General features: G+C 37.4%; 1 protein-coding gene across 8 annotated transcripts in view; it reads left to right on the forward strand.

The window, feature by feature from the left end:
* Positions 1–1627: 1627 nt before the first annotated feature.
* The window catches only part of EHBP1 (EH domain binding protein 1), a 403219-nt gene continuing 381893 nt past the window's right edge, over positions 1628–22953 (forward strand). For all 8 annotated transcript variants that reach the window (XM_044663370.1, XM_044663373.1, XM_044663371.1 and 5 more), the window contains exon 1: positions 1628–1731. In XM_044663370.1, coding sequence (XP_044519305.1) covers positions 1628–1731 — 104 coding nt within the window. The remainder of the gene's footprint in view (positions 1732–22953) is intronic.

The raw sequence follows: 22953 nt of genomic DNA on the forward strand, positions 1-22953 counted from the left end.
CAGGCGGAGGCTGCCAATGAGCTGCCTCGAACGTTCCGCAGACCTGTCTCGGGAGCGGGCGGGGCTGACACTGATCTCGGCCAATGGCTGCGGGGCGGGCGGAGGTTGGGCTGCGGTGGGTAGGGTTAGTGTGAGAGGTGCGGCCGGGGGAGGTAATGATGATGGTGGCGGAGGAGGATGGGGGGGGAGGGGGTGCTGGTGACTGAACAGCAGCGGCAGCAGCCGCCGCCGCCACCGTCTCAGCAGCAGCAGCAGCAGCAGAAGCGATTCCAGAGCGGGGCCAGGGGTGGGGGTGGGGGGTCCTGACCATTGGGAGGGTCCCTTCGGGAAAGTGTTGGGGACTGAAGGGCGTCCTCCTGCCAGACCAGGGCGGCGTGGGGCTGCGAGACTCCGGGGCGGCCCGTTAGCGCTGGCTAGGCTTCGCCTGTTCCATGTGGCTCCGGCGGAGGGGATGGAGGACGCGGTGGCGGTGGCGACGACGGCAGCAGCGGCGGCAGCAGCAGCAGCAGCAGCAGCGATCGAGGAGCAGCGCTGAGGAGGGAACGGGGCCCGAGCAGGAGCCAGAGCTGGAGCCAGAGCCGGCAGCGCAGGCGCGGCGGGACCAGAGGTGTGAGGAGGGGCGGGACGTGCCCCTTGGGGTGACAGGGACGGCGGGTGGGCCTGGGGCCCGAGATGGCTGTAGCGCCTGGAGCGGGCCGACCCCCTTCCTCCGCTGCCCTGGTCCCTCACTGGTGCTGGAGGCGAAGGGAGTATCCGCTCCCCTCTGTTACGCCGTCAAGCCGAGACTGGGGGTGAGAGCCCGTGGTGGGCACTGGGCCTGGGACCCTGCCCTCCCTCTGCCTCCTCCCCGCCTCGCCCCTCCTTTCCATAATTTCGTCTAGCCCTGAATTCTGGGAGTCAGTCAGTGACACGATTAATTATTGGCAGGACGACACAAAGAGTTCATTTTAAACATCTACCTTCCCTCGCTTCTCAATCGGGTGGGGGACAGCCACGGAGGCCGAAACGCTAAATGGCCTCTCCCGGTTCTGCTTGCCATTAGGGTGGTTTGGCCGGGACTTACCTCTCTTGGGGTTGGTGCTGGTTCTGTGATATTGAGGTGTAGATGTTTTTCTGTAACCCCCTCTGATAGAATTGTATTCTAGCCTTCCATCATTGGTATTCCTCGCTTTCAGCCAGGGTATATTAAAAAATACACACTGACACACACACACAAAACCATGAAAGAATAGGACTATGTCAGCTGCAACATCAGCTAGTAGTGTCGAATATTTACTTTAACCCCCAAGTTCCCCTATTTTCTTTCATTTTTTTTTTGTCTTTGTTTTACTTTGCAGCCCTACAGATTACACATCATAGAGCCCATGAGGAGGAATGATGATGTCTCCATGAGGGAACCTCTCACTCATACAGTCATGTGTATCATGTTGCTGGCTGTGCCATTCATCTAAGGTGGGATTTACCCTGGGAAACAAGGAGAAGAATCATGGACCCTAAACATCGTTTCAAGTTGTAATTCACTTTTCTAAACACAGACTTAGAAAACAGAGTTTCCTAGCTTTGGATACTGTGCTCTGTTAAAAGCTGCTGCATTGCTCTCTTAGAGGTGTTACTGTACACTTTCATCATGGCTTCAGTTTGGAAGAGACTGCAGCGAGTTGGAAAACATGCCTCAAAGTTCCAGTTTGTGGCCTCCTACCAGGAACTTATGGTTGAGTGCACTAAGAAGTGGTATGTAGTGCCTGATGGCTGGATGCTACAGCCGAACTCCCTGTTCCAATAGCACTTTTACCTTTCTGTGTGTAAGCAGAGGGTGGGATGCCAATAAGTTCAGAAGTGTGCACTGGTGCTGTACCTGTGAGTTTTAATTGTGTTCCAGTAGATACATAGGGATGTTACTGTGGGATCATATTGTAGGTTTAGCAGATTTGGACTTTAAGGTTTTTAGCAATATTGGAATAAATTCATTTTTATATCATTAAAGGAAGACAACATTTCTAATGAAAAATTAATGACTGCAAGGAAATGTAGAATTTCTTTGGGATGGTGATAATCTTTTTTTGTTCAGGGTAAATAATCTTCCTTAAGGATGAGGTGTTCTTTTTGCAAATAGGGGAATATTGGAATTTACAACTTTAGAAATGGATTTGCCATTTGCTTAGGCAACTGTGTCATGTTGTAATTGCCCAATGAGACACATTTCTTGGTCAGACAGGAGGAAGCAATTAGCTGTGCCAGTCCCTGATTTGCTTCTTAACACTTGAACAAAGTATAAACTTCAGGGCTCACTTCTTATTACTTAGGAATACAACTAAATACTTCTTATAATGTGAGAGAAAAAGTTAACTTTAAAACACTGATCTTTTTGGTTTTTCATTTGTTATTATGATTAAGCAACCTTAAAAGGATTTATAGTTTACTAGTACTCTGATTTCTGTATGATTTTTTTTGTAGCACATTATCAAACAAAATAACTTCTGCACTTTTGAAATTTAGTATTTGTAATGTTTATATAGTTGACAATTATAAAATATTTCTTGCTTTGTAAACACAATTACTTAAAGCTGTCTTTAACCCATTATCCATACTGTCGTACTTTTTAGGATTATGTATTTACTATTTTAAATGCTTTTTTGCAATATATTGCATAAAGAATATAGGAAGATAACATTTTTTTAGATAATAGGTTAATGTTATAACAATTTAATACAGTAAATATTCATTTACCAAATGTGTCTGTAAGTCAATTCAACATGAATTATTTTAAATTAGAAACATATTGAGAGCAGTTATCTTTAAGTATTTACATTTCTTACTTGGAATTGCAACAAAAATATAAGGTGATTCTTCTTGAGTCATTTAATCATTTTTTTTGTTGTTGTTGCCATTTTGCAAATAGCCTTGGGGCAATTTTCTTGAATGGTATGTAAACTTAGAAGTTAGTATGCCAAGATCAGAGCCATCATGCTTAAGAATTTGCTGTATTTTGGTTCAGTAAAAGAATGCTTTTGGAAGTATCTTTACTTTTTTTTCAGTCTAGACAATTTGAACTCTAGGGTAGTATGATCAGGCCACATGACCCAAATTTTCTGAGTCTAGCCTATCACATACAGGACTAGAGCATCAGAGTTGTGGCATGTGATCTGAAGAATACTAAATGTCTTTTATCGAAATATGTTTTAAAAGCTTCTGGTATTAGTGTCAAATCAGAACAAATAGAAGGGTAGTTTAAACCCATTTTTAAAAAGCAAGGCATTTCAATTTAGCTTTTTTTTTTTTTGAGGGGCAGAACGGTATAAATATAAACTAAATACCGTTATTAAAAAAAAACTTGGTTTCTTGTCAGTTGATAATTTTCAAGTGAAATCTTAGCTGTAGTATAAGGGTAGTAGTTGTGCATGTAAGAAATCCTTAATATTACATCTTCAACATTATATATGTATATTTACATATATTGATTTTACAAGAAATAAATTGATACTAGGAGGGCAACAGTATAGTCCTTTGAGGGCATTTTGAGTCCTACTTGTTTTATCCAGGATAATCTTTAGGAGATTTGTCATGGTTGAATCTTTAGCACATTTCATGGAATTGCAGGATTTAAGGTTGAAAGGAACATTAAAGATCTGATTTAGCTCTTATTTTACAGATATGGAAACTGAGGCCCAGAAAGGTCAAGTAATTGCCTGGTTATAAAAGAGGAACTTTGTCTCCAAATTGTTTTGATTGTGTACATGTATGATTTATGTAAGATGGTGCCTTTAAGCTATATTTAAGTAGAAGAGCTCTAAGCAAGAAATTAGAAATTTACTTTGATCAGATCTTTTTATATAGCCCTATTAAGGACCATACAAGAATTTGACTATACCAGAATTATAGTGTAGCAAAAGTGGGTTTGTTATTACATGGATTGTTATTAATTGGGACTTAAAATTCTTTTCATTATATAGAACTTTCTGTTGTAATGACATACAGTCAATAGTCACATGTGGTCTTAGGGTAGCTGCAGATTAGGTCTTAACTTCCTTTCTTGCTTCCTATAATATATATTTCTTTACTGTTCTGAATTCCAAAGACATGATTTCTTCCCTAGGGAATTTATAGGAAAAAATAGAATGGATTTAGAGGAACCATACTTTTTAAAAAGAAAACTTAAAATAGATGCTAATACAGCATAAATAGGTGATAATGAAGAATGACTCAATGAATCAAAAAAAATCCCATTTAATTCTTACTTGTTTAAAGCATATATGCTAAGTGCTGGGAAAACTAAGAGTAAAAGCAAGACAACACCTGCTTTCAAGGAGCTCATATTCTAGTGGGGAGACACATAGTTGCTTCAGTTGCAGGAAATCCATACTTCTTAGGATATAGCATTGAACCAGATGCCAGTACATCTTTAATGCTATTTCTACTGAGAGAACCATATCCATTTCCAATCTTTAACCATTTGGCGCAATGCCAAGGACTTTTGTGATGAAAATTTTTCCAGGTCTTCAGAAACTATAGCTCTAGGGGAAAAAAAATAGGTATCATAGGAAATGAAAGCAGATATCAGGATCTAATCTCCAGTTCTCTAAGACTAATATGTCACCTGGAATACTGTTCAAATTTTTATTTTCACAACAAAAAATTCTCTGTAATGAAAAGGCACAGACATCATAGGATTATGGATCTAGAGCTGGAATATACTTCAAATATCTTGATGTTCTGCCCCTTTGCACTAACATTTATATACTTTCTATGTGTCAGGTACTGTGCCAAGTGCTTTATAATTGTAAAACAACTCCAGGAGGTAGGAACTATTATTATTCCCATTTTACAGATGAGGAAACTGAGGCAAACAGGTTAAATGACTTGCCCAGAGTCACATAGCTAGTAAGTACCTAAGGCTGGATTTGAAATCAGGTCTTTCTGACTCTAGGTCTACCACACTATTCACTGGCTCATCTTCTTGCCCCATTTTACATATGAGGAAACTGAAGGCCAAAGGAGGTTAAATGATTTGCCCAAGGTTATATAAGTGTATTGTCCAAATTTGAACCCAAGTCCTTTGATTTTAGAGTTAGTGCTCATTTTCCTGTATCAGAAAAAGAAAATAGGACATGGATAGCTCAAGAGATGCCCACAGATATGGCAGGCAAAAAAAAAAAATTAATGCTGTCATGGGCTATATTAAAAGTGATGCTTTGTGTTTTCTAGAAGTAAATGGTCTGCTATACTCACCTCTATACTCACTTCAGAGTATATTTGGTTCAGAAGGACCTCCAAATTTAGGGAAGTCAGAGAAATTCTGGAACAAATCCAGAAACTGGTGATGAAGATGCTGAGAGCACTGGAGAATTTGCCTTACAAGGACAGGTTTTAGGAATAGGACAAGCCTTGCTAGATTTAGGGGACAAATGAAAGCTGTCCAGTGGGAGAGGGGTTATTAGATTTTGGTCTGCTTGGCACCCTGAGGGCAGAACTTGGAGCAAGAGTGGAAGTTGCAGAGAGGCAGAGTTAGGCTTAAGTAGAATGGTTTATTTCTGGGAGAATGAGTTCCCCTTTGGCCTTTATGGCTTCTTGTTGAGGATTTTGTAGAAGGGAACATTGGTCAGCACTCTGTTTTGAACTGTGACCCATAAGGTCCTTTCCAAATCTTAGGTTTTATGATTTTGTGAAGAGGAATGGAATAATTGAGATGGGATGAGCTAGAAGATAGAAAAGGAGGGAGAGAACCAACTAGAAAAGGAAGGAAGAAAGGAAGGAAATGAGCATTTATCAAGTGCCTGCTTTGGACTGGGCACTATGCTAACTAAATGCTTTACAAATATTATTTAACCATCCCCATTTTACAGGTAAGGAAACAGAAAAGGATCAGACAATTCTTTTTAGAAGTGTACCCTACATTTTCTTGGAAGTGAACTGATTTTAGGGATAATGGTTCATGGACTTAACCTTAGTCTTTAGGATGTGCAAACCTGCTATCTGTATTGTGAAATCAAAGCAACCAGACAGCATATAACATGGGAATCAGGAAGAGTTTAGGTGTTTTAGCCTCAGTCTACAAGAAGGTAATGGGAGGCAAGTGTATTTATTTTCTAAGCAAAAGGGGCATTTCAATGGGTAGGATGCTGTCACTACCACATTCTTATCTTAGGACAAAAGAATTTGTTTAAGCCAAGCTTGGAAAGTCATGACCTGGCTGTCAGAATTGGTTGAAAGTGGGGCTTTAGGAAAGCCAGCTTCCCCTGTATAAAGGATATCAGTGAAGTCAAGACTTAGTGTACCTTCGCTCTGTTAGCTTCATAAAAGAATATAGAGAGACTAGGCTTATGCTTTTATAGATTGCTGCTACTTCTCTGAAGAACTGAATCTTGCCTTTTCCAGCCTGTAAATCCTGATCTCAGCTCTTGTGTTTTTTCCTCCTGGTTCTCTTTCACACTTCTGCCTTAACTCTGGCTATCTCTTGATACCTATGAACTTCTTGAAAGCTGTTTTTCTTTTATATTCTGCTTCACATTTGCAACAGTTGTTTGACCTGGACAGTTCTAGATGTGGTGACTCCAGGATGTTTATCCAGAATGTGAGATTTCTCATTAACCTAAACGAATGAAAGGAAGATCTCATTTTTCACCCCCTTCTAGTAGATTCTTTTAGCCTTTATATACTTTTTTACTTTTGTTACTCTTCGAGTAACTATGAACAACCAAGTGACTATGAGTAACCAATGACTATGAACAAAAGACTAGATCAGTTTGGAGAATGTGGAAATTTGTAGGCTATGCCACCTTTGCTTTTTACCATCACTAGGCAAATCTCTTCTTTATTTAGTTGTTTGGCATGTTGTGGAACTAAATTCTGATATCCTAAGCTGGTAGAAAGTGATAGGAGTAGTGCTACCATTTCTCCATTAAAATCTGTTCCTTCCATACTTGTGCTATTACTATTTTCATCAGCAGATTTGTGTTTGAGGTTTCTGAGAAGCTTCTTCTCTACTAACTAATCTCTCTGTTAATTTATAAGGATTAAGAGAACTTGTGAATATAGGTTAGAAGTTAGTATTTGCTATTTACTTTACTAATATCCTAATTAGTAAAGTAAATAGCAAATACTGTTTAGATGCGGTTAAAGAAAAAGTGTTTTCATAGGTTATTTTTAGCTTCTGAGTGACTTAAAAGATATTTTTTTGTATTTTTTAACCTCTGAAAAAATATGAAGCACTTTATATATAGATAAAGCAATACTTATCCTTTTTTTTTAAACCCTTACCTTCCGTCTTGGAGTCAATACTGTGTATTGGCTCCAAGGCAGAAGAATGGTAAGGGTAGGCAATGGGGGTCAAGTGACTTGCCCAGGGTCACACAGCTGGGAAGTGTCTGAGGTCATATTTGAACCTGGGACCTCCCGTCTCTAGGCCTGGCTCTCAATCCACTGAGCTACCCAGCTGCCCCCACTTATCCATTTTGTAATGATGTCAGGAGGACTGAAAGAAAATTTCAGTAAACATTACTGTGAACTTTTCCTAGAAAGACATAGTTATTTTTGTTCCTGAAGTTTTTTTTTGTTATGAAGTTCTTTTTAATTTAGTTTTCCTTTTCATATCAAAACAAGGTTATTACTTAATCTAAAATGGAATTTTTTTCTATGTAACAATCAACAAATCCTTTTTGAACACTTTGTGAAAAGCACTGTTATGTAGGGGGATACAAGGAAAGTTAAGCCATGATTCCTGACCTTTAAAAGCTTACAGTGTAGTTGTGGAGATAGAAACACATAAAAAGTTAAAAAATTGAATATTACCAGTAAGTAGTAGTTCAAGACAATGCAAGAACTGCCCCAAAGCCACACAAGATTCATTTATTAGGGCATAAGGGAAGCACTATATGTATCTGTCTTGGATAAAGACACTCTCCCTCTAACAGTGCAAGGTTAGTATCTTCTCTGCAATTAATATCCTTAGTTATCCAAGTTATATACCATAGTTTCTGGGAAATAAAATGCTTTACCCAGAGTGTATCACAAGGTGGACTTGAATGCAGCTGTTCCTGGCTCCAAAGACTAATTCTTTGTCCACCACAGTTGTGTTGGAGTTCAGAGGAAAGTGTGATCAATAACATTCAGTGGTCAGGGAAGGCTTTGCCCATGGAGTAGAATTTGGAGAGGTCCAGAAATAAGTGGGTATTTCAAATGGATGCAAACTGTTGGAGATAGGAACGAGCAACTATGGAAGTGGGGAATTGATCAATTAACAAATATTTATTAAGTGCCTACTGTGTGCCAGGCCTTGTGCTATTCTCTGAGGATAATCTACAAAAGTGAAATTATCACTGCCTGACAGTTAGAGGTGATACACAAGGTTCATGGAGAGAACATCAAGAAATAAAGCTGGAAAGTCTAGTTGTGGAGTTTCTTTGGCTAAGATATTTTAGGCTTGGAACCCTATTTTTTGGGGGGAGGGGACAGAGAATTACTTTTTATTTCTCCCAAACCTTGAACTCACAGGATAGAAGATGATAAACGACCATAGAATTATGAGAGAGGATAATTACTTGTGAACCTACAAGAAGGGAGATTTTGGCAGCTATCAAATGTGCCCTGTTAGCTGTACTTTGAAGTGGCAGCAAGTACCTCGAATCATTATGTGAAGGCATGTATCCATCATTAGCAATCCTTTGGTGATTTGAGCTATAGGCAGTGGGAAGCCTTTGAAGGCTTTTGTTTGAGGATGTGACATATAATCCTAGTGTTGATTTCAGAATCATAGTACCATTGATTTAGACCTGGGAGGGTTCAAGGTTTATCAAGCCTATCCCATTCATTTTGCAGATAAGGAATCTGAAGCTTGGAGAGGGGAAATTATTTGCCTAAGGTCACACAGTAAGTGTCACAACTGAAATTTGAACTCCTGACAGTGGTTTGGAGAATGGGACATATGAAAGTTAGAGAGGCCAAAAGGTAGCTACCATAGAAATACAGTCAGAAAGTAATGGGAACCAGAATTAGAGTGGTAGTAGTGGGAATAGAAAGGAAGGGGGGTGGGCATGAGATACAAGAAGGAGAAATTTATAGTTGGTGACATGGGGAAAGGGAAAAGAGAAATGGAGAAAGGGGACTCAAAGATGATTCCAAGTTGCAAGCTTGAGTGGCTCAGTACTTTCAGCAGAAATAGGAAGGCCAAGAAGAGAAGCTGGATTTTGTTTGTTTTTGGTAGGGGAAAGAGGAACTTGTTTTTAGATATGTTAAATTGAGGAGATGGCAAAAAATGTTTAAGAGGAAATATCTGAAAGGCACTTGGAAATGTGGGAGAGAGTTCAGGGCTAGAATTGGTCTTGGGAAGCAGCTTGTGTAGTGCAAAGAACCCTGGATTTGGAGTTAAAGGACCTAGGTTTGAATTCTAGTCCTTTTATATGTGGTCTTTGACACCTTGGATAGGTCTTACACTTGGAAAGTGAACTGGTTAGATCAAATTATCTTTTGGTTCTTTCCAACTCTAATATAGGAATCAATTGGAGTGGTCCACATAGTAGTGATAGTAAAAACTGGCAGAAGTTAAAATTTCTAGAGAGAGAAGGAAAGGACCAAAGAATGAACATTCTGGAGCATCAGAGTTTTGAGGGTATGATGTGGCAAAAGTTAGAAGATGAGACAAGGAGTGATTAATAGGAGAAAAGCCAGAATAATATATGAGGAAAACAAAGGATTTTCAAGAATAAGTGGATAGCTGATTATCATATGTAGAGCATGGAGAATGAGAGATGAGATAAAGGTTACTGGATTGTTAGGAAATCATTGTGATCTTTCAAGAGCCTGCTCTTCTAATATGTCTATTTTTCTCTTTAAGAAGTAATTTTTGAAGATCTTTTTTAAACAAGGGGAGTAAAAGAATTATAGAAGTTTAGAAGTGGAAAGGATTTTAAAGATCCTTGTATTTAACACCTCATTTTGCAGAAAAAGAAATTTAGACCTAGAGAAGGAAAGTAGATTGCTCAGGATTATGTGATGAGTTAGGAGTAGAACCAGAATCGAGAGATGAACTATGCAACCCATATTCCTTTAAAATGTAGCCAATAAATTGTCATTCAGCCTTTACTTGAAGACTTCCAGTGAGGGAGAATCTACTCATTCATTTCCTTTTTTTTTTTTTAAACCCTTAACTTATGTGTATTGGCTCATAGGTGGAAGAGTGGTGGGCAATGGGGGTTGAGTGACTTGCCCAGGGTCACACAGCTGGGAAGTATCTGAGGTCAGATTTGAACCTAGGACCTCCTGTCTCTAGGCCTGACTCTCAATCCACTGAGCTACCCAGCTGCCCCTACTCATTCATTTTCAACAATCATTTAATAAGTACTTACAGTGTACCCTGTGCTAGGTATTGACTATATAAAAATAAAGAAGTCTTTGCCCTCAAAGAACTTACATTCTGTTGTACATAGATACATGAATACCAAATGCATAAATAGTAAATACAAAGTAATTTCTGGATAGAGGGTATGAACAACTGAGGCAAGGGAAGGAATTAATTAGAATTAGGCTTTTGTAGTAGTTAGCACTTTGACTAAGCCTTGAAAATGTCTCCAGATCCTATGCAAAGTACTCTCCAGATATTAGAGATAATTTGGGCAAAAACAAAGAGATGGAAATGGAATGTCATCTATAGTATGTTAATAGAAAATAGTTCAGTTTGGTTAGTATATAGAGTGTCTGAAGGAGAGCAATGTGCAGTTAACCAACAGAGTTAAGCCAAAGCTAGATGTGAAGCCTGTGGAAAGTTTTAAAGGTCAAATGTTTGGTTTTTTATTCTAGAAGTAAGAGGGACCTATTGAAGCTTCTTGAGCAGGAGTCTTGATAGGATCTGGCATGTACTTTTGGAATATTAATTTGGCAGTTGTATGGAAAATAGAGTGGAAAAGGAGGCCCTGTAGAGTGTGGTCATGTGACTGGAAGGAAGGGAAAGATATGAGAGGCATTGAAGGGCGATTCAGTTTAATCATTGATTAGATATAGAGTACAAGGCAAATTAAAGAACTATTAATGATGACAAGGCTGTTAACCATTCTGGCTAGGAAGGAAAATTTTGAAGAAGGAAAGGTTTGAGATGTATGTTGAAAATGTCCAGTTGGCACTCTGAAAACAGCCCATTCCACTTTTGGATCACTTTAATTTTTTTGGAAATTTAAAATCCCTCCCTTGTACCTTTTACCCCTTGCTTGTAGTTTTGGGCTTTGGAGCCAAGCAAAATAAGCCAAATACTTCTCTGACATCCCTCCACTTGAAGATTGCTAACATGCTCCCACAATTTAACATAATTTAATTCAGCAAACATTTATTAAGTACCTACTATGTTCCAGGCACTATACTTCTCCAGGTTAGACTCTGCTAGTTCCTTCAGCTAATTTTAATATGACATGATCTTTGAAGCTTTTTATGATCTCTTTTTTCTGTTCTGCATCCCCCCTTCTCCCAACTTTTTAGTTAATGTACTTTTTAAAAGGTGGTACCCAGTGCTGGGCATAGTATCTCAGATATAATCTTTTTTTTTTTAATTTTTAAATCCTAATATCTTTTATATATATCCTTCTATATTAATTTTATTTGTTACAGGGCTAGGCAATAGGGGTTAAGTGACTTGCCCAGGGTCACACAGCTGGGAAGTGTCTGAGGTCAGATCTGAACCCAGGACCTCCTGTCTCTATGCCTGGCTCTCAATCCACTGAGCTACCCAGCTGCCCCTCTCAGATATAATCTGATCAGAGCCTGAGTCTAGTCCTAGACTCCATGTTTAGAAGGGGATGAAAATGAGTCAGAAAAGTATTGTAGTCAGCCTGTAGAGAGAAAGAATTGAGAGAGATTCTATGGTGTTAGATCTAGAGAACGTGGTAATTGATTTGTGTGTGAAAGGTAAAGGACAAGAAAATGACAAAAAACACCAATATTTAAATCTGGGAGACTGAATGAAATTTGGCTTCAATGAGTAGTAGCAAAATCAGTTTGCTGTAGGCAGTTGGAGATATTGATCTGGATGTCCCTAGTGAAATCAGGACTAAGTATGATCTCTTGATCTCCAATCAATGTTCCCCCCACAACACCATGGAATGTGTTTTATTTGTTAAATACTAGGCATCTGATATTTTTCTTAAAGTAAATTTAATTACAAATACTTGGCCATAATATCTATATTCTTTTGGGAAAATCTATATCAACTAAATATTGCTTTGCTGTATCTTAGGGATTTACTTAATTGTTGACAAATATCATTTAAGTCCTTTAGCCTTAGCTTGGAGTCTTTCATGTGAGTGAATTCTCTTTGATATTTTCAACATTTGTTCAGGTTCCTGATGTCTTTGTGTTTTCTGTACCAAAATGCACCTTTTAAATATGATAAATGTATTAACATCATTACATATTTACTTGCCAAAGTTAATAAATACTTTTAAAAAATTATTTTTCTACATAATGGTTTTAATCTGGACTTGGGATTTTATTGGTGTGTGGAACTCCCTCCGCTGATCTAGACTGGCACTGCTCTATTAGTTGTCTGAGGCACTGAGAAGTTAGGTGACTTGTGAGGGTTGTATGGCTAATGTATAGAAGCAGAACTTTAAACCAGGTTTGGGTGACTTCAAGGCTGGTTCATTATACCAGTTCCCTCCCTCCATCCCCTGCCTTTTAAGTGAAGTTTGTTTTATTCAAGTTGCCTACCATTAAAAAAACAACTGTGTTTTGAAGTATTTAATACAAATAATTGGGAACTTTTGACTACTTTTGCAATCTTGGTGAGAATGCTCCTTAAAGTTAAATATATTATAAGGAGAGTATCATGGAGGGGAAAGCACTGGACTGAGGAGTCTTGAGCCCTAGTTTCAGTTGCCATTATCTAGGTGTGATTTTTTTTTTTTGTAAATTCATAGTTAATTTAATTTCTGGATTTATAGTTAGAATGGCCTGTTTAAGTTCAACCCTTTTCTTTCACAAATGAGGAAACTGAACTCTGATCTTTAGTTTTCCTCCTCTTCAAAATGAGGGGGTTGGACTATGACCCCAGATCCACCTTACATTACATTACAAAAGGATTTAAGATCCTTTTGAAAGGAAGTGATTTTTTTTTCATGCAATAATATCAGTAATGAAGAAATTCTTCTTAGTTTGTCTTGAAATTTTTTTCGTCTTGACACATAGCTAGATAAATTTGTTCATATCCTTTGCTTCTCTGAGAAAAGATTATCACTGTGAACCTTATTAGTGTTTTGTTTTTAGGAAGTTCTGTAAATGTACTTTCAAATTTGAGGTTTGCTTAGAGATGGTAAGTGGTCTACACAACAACAGTGGATGTTTATGTCAGGAGACCTGAATCTAACTTCTGATTTTGCTGTGTGACCTTAAGCAGGTCATTTACCCTTTGCTAAACTTCATATAGAGTTGTTTGACCATCACAAAATATAACAACTGTTTGTTAAGCAGCTTTAGTGAAGAGTACTGCTAAGAATTGAGGCAGAGAGAAAGGTTGGAAAAGGTAGATCTCAACCCCCAAGGCACATAGGATCATAGATTGAAAGCCAGAAGGGACCTTAGAGGTCATCATAGACAAGTACTCTCATTTTACAGGTGAGAAAACTGAGATAGAAAAGCTAAAGGGTGACTGGCCTAGCTAGTTAAGTGTAAGAGGCAGGATTGAAACTAAAGTCTTTCTCACTTCAAGTCCAGTTAGGCAGCCAGCTAAAGTAGTAGAGTTAGGAACCCAAATTTAAATTCTACTTTTAGTACTTATTAACTAGGTACTTAAGGGAAGACAGCCTCAGTTTTCTGTAAAATGGCAATAATTATAGGACCTATTTCACAGGCTTGTTGAAAGGAACAAATATAATACAAAGGGCTTTGCAAATGTTAAAAATGCTGTACAATGTTAGCTATTATCTACTACTCCTAACTGCTTCATGTAGTAAATAGTTGAGCTTTGATATGAAGATCCTCAGTTGATAAGTTAATTAACATCCCTGGGCCTTAGTTTCCTCATTTGTGAAATTAAAGGATAGGATTAATTAACTTTTGAGGGTCTCTTTTACCTTTAGATCTATGGTCCTATCATCTTAATGGAACCCAGGCTTCAGCCTGGTTGGGCAGTGTGGCCCCTTTCAGTGCTATATCAGCATAGCCTTCTAATACCCCATTGGTATCCTTCTGGTTTTCCCTGAGCATATTTTTGTAGTATTGATAGTGTCTAATAATGTGGTGAAACAAAAACAACTATCCGTTGCCACGTGAGCAAAATATATTCTGTCCATACTTTATCTATTATGCCACCTAACTGTCTTAGTAAATATAGCATTTATTCTAAGTAGAAAGAGTCAGGCCCTGCTGCTTAACTACTTGTTTGACTGGGCAAATCACTTAGCCTCTCTGCTTCTGACTTTTCTTATCTGCAAAATCTTGGGTTTAGATTAGGTGACTTCACTTCCAACTTTCTCTGTGCTTATGATTCTACTATGTGTGGGCTTTGAGATCAAAAGAGCTAGTCATTCTGCTGTTCAGGATGTGAGAGTAGCATGGAAGGTGTATTGGAAGTGAACTGTTTATCTTATGAATCTTGCCAATGTCTTCATCTGATCTTTTTTTTTTTTTTAACCCTCACCTCTTCCACCTTAGAAGTAATACTATGTATTGGTTCTAAGGCAGAAGAGTGGTAAAGGGCTAGGCAATGGAGGTTAAGTGACTTGCCCAGGACCACACAGCTAGGATGTGTCTGAAGCCAGATTTGAACCTAGGACCTTCTGTCTCTAAACCTGGCTCTCAATCTGCTGAGCTACTCAGCTGCCCCCTTCATCTGATCTTGAATACATTTTCACTGGTTTTGGAAGGGGGATTTACAAGTATGTTAGGTGGTGGCCTTAGGTGCTTGTGATCATCAAGTTTTTTTTTTGTGTTTTTTTTTAAACCCTTGTACTTCGGTGTATTGTCTCATAGGTGGAAGAGTGGTAAGGGTGGGCAATGGGGGTCAAGTGACTTGCCCAGGGTCACACAGCTGGGAAGTGGCTGAGGCCAGACTTGAACCTAGGACCTCCTGTCTCTAGGCCTGACTCTCACTCCACTGAGCTACCCAGCTGCCCCCAATGATCATCAAGTTTTAAGGACCCATGAGCCTCTTGAAGTTTTCAAACCAACTTCTTTACATTTTTGTCTCTCCTTTATTGCTTTATGAACTTTTTTACAGATGATGTAGGTTATACTTGTTATATAGATTATGTCTCATGTCAAAAAGTAGAACTATATATTGAAAAATAGGTATAAATTGCATTTATCAGTTAAAATGAAAACCCATAAAGCACCCTGTCCATGTTACTATATGTCTTTTTGAGTCCCTAATTCATACTTTGGATATTAGAATTAACAGACTGAAAGAGTTTAGTCAGTATAGGGAATTTCCTAGTTTGGCTAGAGTGTAGATTTGGGAATGTGGGAATGACAATTTATATGAGATAAGGCTTTCCAGTCAGTCTACAAACATTATGTATGTTATAGGGAAATGTAGGATTTTAGAGTACCCTACAGTGTGTATTTCCCTGGGTGGTCCAGTTTCCCAACCAGCTTTTACATGTGTCAGAAAGGCAAGAATATGGTCCCTTCTCCCCAGGAGCTCATGTTCTAATGGAGAGATAACATGAAAATGTCTAAGTACTTACAAATATATACAGTATAAACTGAAGGTAATTTCAGAGGGAAAGAAGGGAGTCAAAAGTGGCTAGAGATTGTAAAAGTCCTCTTTTAGAAGGTGAAATTTTATCTTAGTCTTTAAGGAAGTGAGGGAAGCAAGGAATTAGGGTTGAGGAGGAAAGAGTATTCAACATAAAGGGAAACTATTGCAAAGGCATAGAATTGGGAGATGACTTCAGAATAGACTCTTTAGTAGATACCATTAGTTAATGAATGTGACTTTTATGAGGATTTGGCAGAGGAGCCTGAGAAGTAATGGTGGTGCCAGATTTTGGCAGAGTTTTTGGAAACTGATTAGGCAATAGGAGGACATTTTACAGAATAGGGAATTGTACAGAAGGATGCTGTGACCAGAATAATGAAAATTATTATCATGCCATGAAGAATAGTTTGGGAGCTGACTATTATAGCATAACAGTTTCTTTCTATAAGCAGCTGTCCTAGGTAGAATAGAGAGGAGAGCACAGATGTGAGAAATGTGCAGATTGTGGAATTAGTAGGATCTGATAGCTCATTGGTTACAAGTGAGAGGGGAAAGAGTTAAAAATAATCTCAGTCTTAAAAACTGGGGAGATTAGGTGAGTGGTGGTATCAGAGACAAATGTGGAAAGCATAAGAAAGAATGATAAAGATAATGAGTTTTATTTCAGATTTGTTAATTACAAGGTATTGGTGGGATATCCAAGTAGAAATGGCCCTTTGAATCCCTGTTCAGCATTAGTTCTGACATTTAATTCTATGTGATTTTGGGCAAGTCATTTGTTTTTCTGAGCCTCCGTTTTTTATGTGTAAAATGAGGGAGTTAGACTAGATATTCTCCGAGATTTTTTTCAAGTTTTAAATGCTGTGGTCTTCTTTTGTAAGTCATTGACTCTTAAGTCACTTAGCACAGTTTTTGGCATTAGCAATTAAAGCACTAATTCTAAATGTATATCAAAATGATCCTAACTTTTTTTGGAGCTTAAAAATAAATCAGAGAAGTTATAGCCCAAATTTAAAGAACACCAAACCAGTTGTTTCTTAAGACTTTATTTACTTAGGCAGTCATTAATGAAAAATTGGCTATGTTCAAATTCAAATGTGTCTAACTGATTTCAGTTGTATACATTAAAAAAATTTAATACTCCATAGTCTGTCAAGAGTATTTCTTAAATAAATGAATATATAATACAATATTCTTTATTTCTCTCTCTGCAATTCTTTGATTTAGTGAGAGTTTTGTGAGATAATAATGGAACATAGATTTCCTATATGTTTCTTGAAGTAATTGTTAGACAGTGTCATTTAGTGGAAAGAACAATGGATTGAGTGGGAGTCTGGGTGACAATGAGTTAGTCATCCTTACTGGGCCTCAATTTCCTTGTCTTTAAAAATTAGTTGGATTACATCAGAGATAGACAGCAGCCTGTAAAACTCCAGAAGTAGAATCAGATTAACATCTATTTGGGAAATGTTTAACAAAATAAAAATACAATACTACATGAATAATGTTAGTTTGTGGTTTTCTAAGTCAGTACACAGCCAGCAGGGATATATTTCTTTTGAGTTTGACAGCATGGAATTAGATGATCTCTAAGGCCCTTTCATGCCATCTTCTCTCCTAGACTCCATCAATAACCTCCTGTTTGGCATCCCTATCACAAGTTTTTCTCTACTCATATCTTATCCTCTACATAGCAACCAGAGTGATTTTTCCAAGGTGTAGGTCTCACCATACTTGTTTATTGATTTAAAAGATACTTTTGATATATTTTGTTTTTGTATCACCTTCATCTCCAAAATCAACCTTCCTTCCCACTAAGAAAACCATTTTTTAGGATAAAGAGAAGAAAGAGTTTGGCAAAAGTAACCATCAGATCAAAGGCAACTGACAAAATATATCAGTTAATCAATTACTTATTAAATGCCTACAGATGATTTAGGCACTGTGCTAAATTCTGGGGTGACATGACAAAAGAGAAATGCCCTTGCCCTCAAGGAGCTTATATTGTGAAATAGCATGGTTCAATACTCAGTGTCCTCCACCCCATCTTTGCAAGGAAGATGGTATTTTCTAATTTTCTTAGCCTCAAGTTTGGTCATTATAATTACAGATATACCTCAGATACACAGATATTGTGGGTTTAGTTTAGTTCCAGGTCACCACAATAAAGCAAATAAAACAATAAGGTGAACCACATGAATTTTGGGTTTCCCAGTGTATATAAAATCTATGTTTATGCCATACTTTATGAAATGTGCAATAGTATTGTGTCTAAAAAGTAATATACATACCTTAACTAAAAAGTACTTTCTCACAAAAAAAATAAATGCTATCATCTGACCTTTTAGAGAGTTGGAATCTTTTTGCTGGTGGAGGGTCTTGTTTCAATGATGTTGGCTGCTGATTGATCAGGGTGGCTGTTGCTTAACTTAGGGGTAGCTATGGTAATTTCTTAAAATAAGATAGCAATGAAGTTTGCTTAATCAGTTGAGTCTTCCTTTCATTTTAAGCCATTGTAAGATTATTAATTGGCTTAATTTCATGTTTTATCTCAGGAAATAGGGAAACCTGAAGAGAGAAAGAGCGTCAGCTGGTCAATAGAACAGTTGAACACACACAACATTTATTGATTAAGTTTGCCATCTCATATAGGCTTGGTTTGTGTGGCCCCAAAATGATTACAATAATCACATCAAAGATCACTGATTACAAATCATAACAACTTGAATAATAATGAAAATGTTTGAAATACTGTGAGAAATACCAAAACAAAACATAAAGACACAATATGAATATATGCTTTTGGAAAAAAAAGGCACCAATAGACTTTCTTGATAACAGGTTGCCCCAGACCTTCAATTTTTAAAAAAAGTTCGATAATTGCAAAGTACCATAAACATATTGAAATAAAATGAGGCATGTCAGCATAAAGTGTTCAGTTTTGTTGTTCTTTCTATTTACATTGATAGTCATTATTTCTATTGTTTTCCTGTTTCTGCTTGTGTTATTTTTGTTGATTTGAGCTGTTGGGTTGGGTTTGACTTGAGGCATGCCCTTGGTGATTTATACTCAATGATGGAACAAAATGAAATACTTGTATTTTGTTAAACATTTAAGCAAAAAAGTTTTATAGCCATAGGAGAGGAAAGAGTCAGCAAAGACTATGAATATGAGTATATTGTTAGGTGATTCTGCTAAGTGAAGCATGCCTGCTTTTGAATTGCCTTTGGTGACCTACCATTCATGGTAGAGAGCACCTATAGTGCCTTGTTATTATCATTGGTCTGAGTCATTAGTCCCTTGGCCTAATCAAACCTTGAAAATAAGACTATTATAAAAATAAAAATATTTTTGAAGAAAAATTAGCCAACTTACATAGGGGTAATGGAATGTTAGGATATTGTGGTGTAACCCTTTAGCCATTTCTGACTTTTTCCATATAGTACGGTCATATGCTACTATGAAAAGTGCTACTGCTCTGAATATTTTGGCTTATATAAAACCTTCTTTGATATTTTAAAATCAGTTTTTTATGATAAAATTAAACATCAGTAAATATGCAAGAGCACTTATTAGGTGCTTATTGTTTTTTGCCAGGTATGTGCTAAGTGCTTTCTGTAGATAGAAACATTATACAGTTTCTTCACTCAAGGAATTGAGTGAATTGAGGAATTCAACCTATTTTAAAAAAATTAGTGGCAGTCAAGATGGAAGTCTTAAATTAAATGCAGCAGAAAGTCAGATGGCAGGACCCAGAGGTATTTCGGTTAGCTTAACCGAGCTATGTGTCTTCAGGAAATAAAGATGGTAAATTCAGGAGTATATAAGGATGCTATATTAGAAATTAAGTCTTGTTATATTAGTTTAAAGATAAGAAGTAGAGAGAAGCTGGCTTGAGAAAGAATTGAAGTTTGAAATAGATTTGAGACCGCTTGTTAGTCTCAAATGTTGACAGTGCGTGGGGGAGGGGTAATGGTCTTTCTGTGACAGTTACTCTCTCTGGGTGTGGCAGTCTCTGAGTGCTGGGAGCAGGTGACATCTTTTCTCTCCTCACTGTCTGAAGTAAAAGGAAAGGAGGGAAAAACCTGAAGGAATTAAATGATTTTCCTTTTCCAACTTGGGAAACACTAGTGGCTGTCTATTGCTGTTTCATAAATTGTTTTTATATCTGAGAAGACCAAAGAAAGACCTGGTCTTTGGTTTAGACCCTGAGTCTGTTAAGGCTCAGAGTCTTAACTTGGTTCTTGCTGAGGGCTCAGCCAGCTAGCCTTTGTTATTTTTATAAATATAATAGCATTAGTTTTATTGTAGAATAGGGGAAATTTGGGTTAGATCAGGAAGGATCAGTGTAGTCTGTGGAAACAGGAGAAGCGGTTTCTTGCGGAACCAAGGGAGTTTTATTTGGGTGGAGTTAGAATCCCTTAGAGTTAAAAATCCTTTTTTTTATCTTTATATTCTCATTAAATAGTTTATTTTTATATAACAAGAGTCTCCTTAGTGTCTTTGCACCTGGCCCTGAAGAGAAGTTAGCTTATGAGCTTCACTTCAATTATATAAACTGAAGAACTTTGTAAGCACAAGCAGAGTATCAAATCAGTTTATAATCAGTTGTAAAAAGTGAAACTTGGGAAATGGATAAAACTACATTTCTCGTGATCCAACATGGTCCAACTGGTTTCCGTTTCCGACGTCTTGACGCAGGGGAGCGCTTAAATCTCGTGGGTTAGGAGGGAGTGCTCTCTTCTTTGGCGAGTAGGGCTTGGCTAGGAGGCAGTATGGAGGCGGCAGTTTTGAATGCTTACAAGCGCGTGGTCTAATGATTTTATCTATCAACATGGCTTTAATTAAAATACTAATATATATATTATTATGGCAGCCTTTATCATTTTTCATATTTACACAGTTCATTTACAGTTCATTTATAATCAGTTTCATTTATCAATAATCAATTCATTTACATTTATGTTTACACTTTTGGTGAGTTAAATAGGACAAAGAACCAGAAAATTTTAAGGGGCCAACTGTCAACTTGGGCATTTGAAACTGTCATCACAGCAAGGCGTCCCATTGAAGCAGCAGCTAAAGCTCACAATTTCACTGTGAGCTGTAGTAACAGTGAACTGAACTCTAGGTGGCTCCAAAACCCATCTCCCAGTCAACTTGACTCAAAGGCTCTGTGCACTCAGAAAAGCTGGTGAATTAGCTGCATAAAATCACCATGGGTTTTTTTCTGTTAGATATGGCTTTTCTACCAAATCTCTTTTTCTCTATTATGTGGGTTATATACAAAACTCACTTGCCTATGACTTTCTAATGCCATTACTCTCATCGACACTCCTGGAACTAATTTCTTATGTCCCTGTGCTAGTATTGTTTTTCTTGTGCTTTTACATGATGATCAAATCTTTGGCAGTCATTTTTAAACATTTAAAAGCAAACATCAAGCAAGTTACTTCAAAGAATGATCCAACATTAAAAGTGAACTATCTAGAGACTAAACTAGATAGAATGGAAACTCAATATGAGGAATTACTTAAGGCTAAAGTGACAATGGCAGAAAGCAAAGAACATGAAATAACTAAATTAGAGGGTGCAACTAAATCAGATAAATCAACTAAATTAGAAATGGAAACTGAAACATTAGAAAGCAAACCAGCTTATATTTTTCCTTTAAGGGAAGTACAAGAATAGGAGTCAGTGGCAAAAGAGGTAATAACTCCTGGGAGTCTTCAGTTACACTAGAAGCTAGAGATTCCCAAACTTTCTCACTTTACAATATCCTGACTATCTTTGTATTTTTTTTCATGGTACCCCAGGCCAAAAGAAATACTGAACAATTCTGTTTATTAAATAGGTCAAAAACCTCAGTGATGAGTAGCTAAATGGTGTAGTGGATAGATGTTGGCCCTGAAGTCAGGAAGACTTGAGTTCAGAAGTAGCTTCAAATGCCTAATCCTGGGCCAGTAATTTAACTTCTCTTTTCCTCGATTTTTTTCTTCTATAAAATGGAGATAATAGTTGTTGTGAGGATTAAATGAGATAATATTTTAAAATGCTTAGCAGGGTTCCTGGCAAATTGTAGACATCTAATAAATGGCTTGTTCCTTTCCTTTCTTCCCCTATGAGAGTTCACTGATGGTGCAGTGCACAGTTTGGAAGCTGCAGTTAAAAGAAATTGAAATGGCCTCTTACATCTCATCTCTTCTGTGTGAACAATCAAGTAGTCAAGAATGTCTGGGGAAGGTTGGGCAAGGAAAGGAAAGGGGGGAAGGATACCAAGTGGCAGGTATATAATCTGTATATTTTGAAATATAAAGAATGGAAGGACTATATGTGAAACTGAAATTGTTACCTAAGTTTTTTTAAATGTGCATATAAAATTTAGCCCTGCTTTATTGATGAGCTTTTCTTCTTTTATTCCTCCTTTTTTGTTTCACTGTTGCTATCTATCCTAAATAGAAGCCCACTCTTGTAAAAAATTAACATAGTCAAGCAAAACAAAGCCATTCTTTGGCCATATCAAAAAATACATTTCATACCCCTAGTCCATTGCCTCTCTGTCAGTAAGTGGGAAATATGCTTCATCATCAGTTTTCTGAAACCATAATTTGTCACTGTATTATTAAGAATACCAAAATCATTCAGCATTGTTTTCCTTTACTGTGCTTTGATATTGTATAAATTATTTTTCTGGCTTGCCGATTTCAGTCTGCATGAGTTCATATATGACTTCCCAGGTTTCCATTTCTTTTGACATTCTTATTCCATAATTCAGCCATTCCATAATTGATGGCATTCACTTTTGTTTCTAGTCTCTGATTCTACAAAAAGTGCTATTATACCTTTTTAAAATATAATGATCTTTAACTCTGTCTTTGATCTATTTGGGCACATGACAAGTAGAAGTATCACTGGGTCAAAGGTATTCAGAGTTTAGTGACTTAAAATATAGTTTCAAGTTTCTTTACAGAATTATTGGACCATTTCATACCACCACTACTAGTACAGTTCTGTGCCTATTCTTCCATAACCCTTAAAATAATTGTCATTTTCGTTTTGTTCCTCGTCTTTGGAAATCTCATGAGTATGAATTAGAACCTCAGAGTTGTGTTAATTTTAATTTCTCTTATCATTTAATGATGAATAATTTTTTATATGATTTGGTAGGTTGCTTTTATTTTAATTTCTCTTATTAATGATGAATAATTTTTATATGACTTGGTAGGTTGCCTTTCTTCTTTTAAGAGCTGCTTAGCCATATCCTTTGACAATTTAGCCTT

The sequence above is a fragment of the Gracilinanus agilis genome, chromosome 2, assembly GCF_016433145.1.
Source record: "Gracilinanus agilis isolate LMUSP501 chromosome 2, AgileGrace, whole genome shotgun sequence".
NCBI classification, from domain to species: Eukaryota; Metazoa; Chordata; class Mammalia; order Didelphimorphia; family Didelphidae; genus Gracilinanus; species Gracilinanus agilis.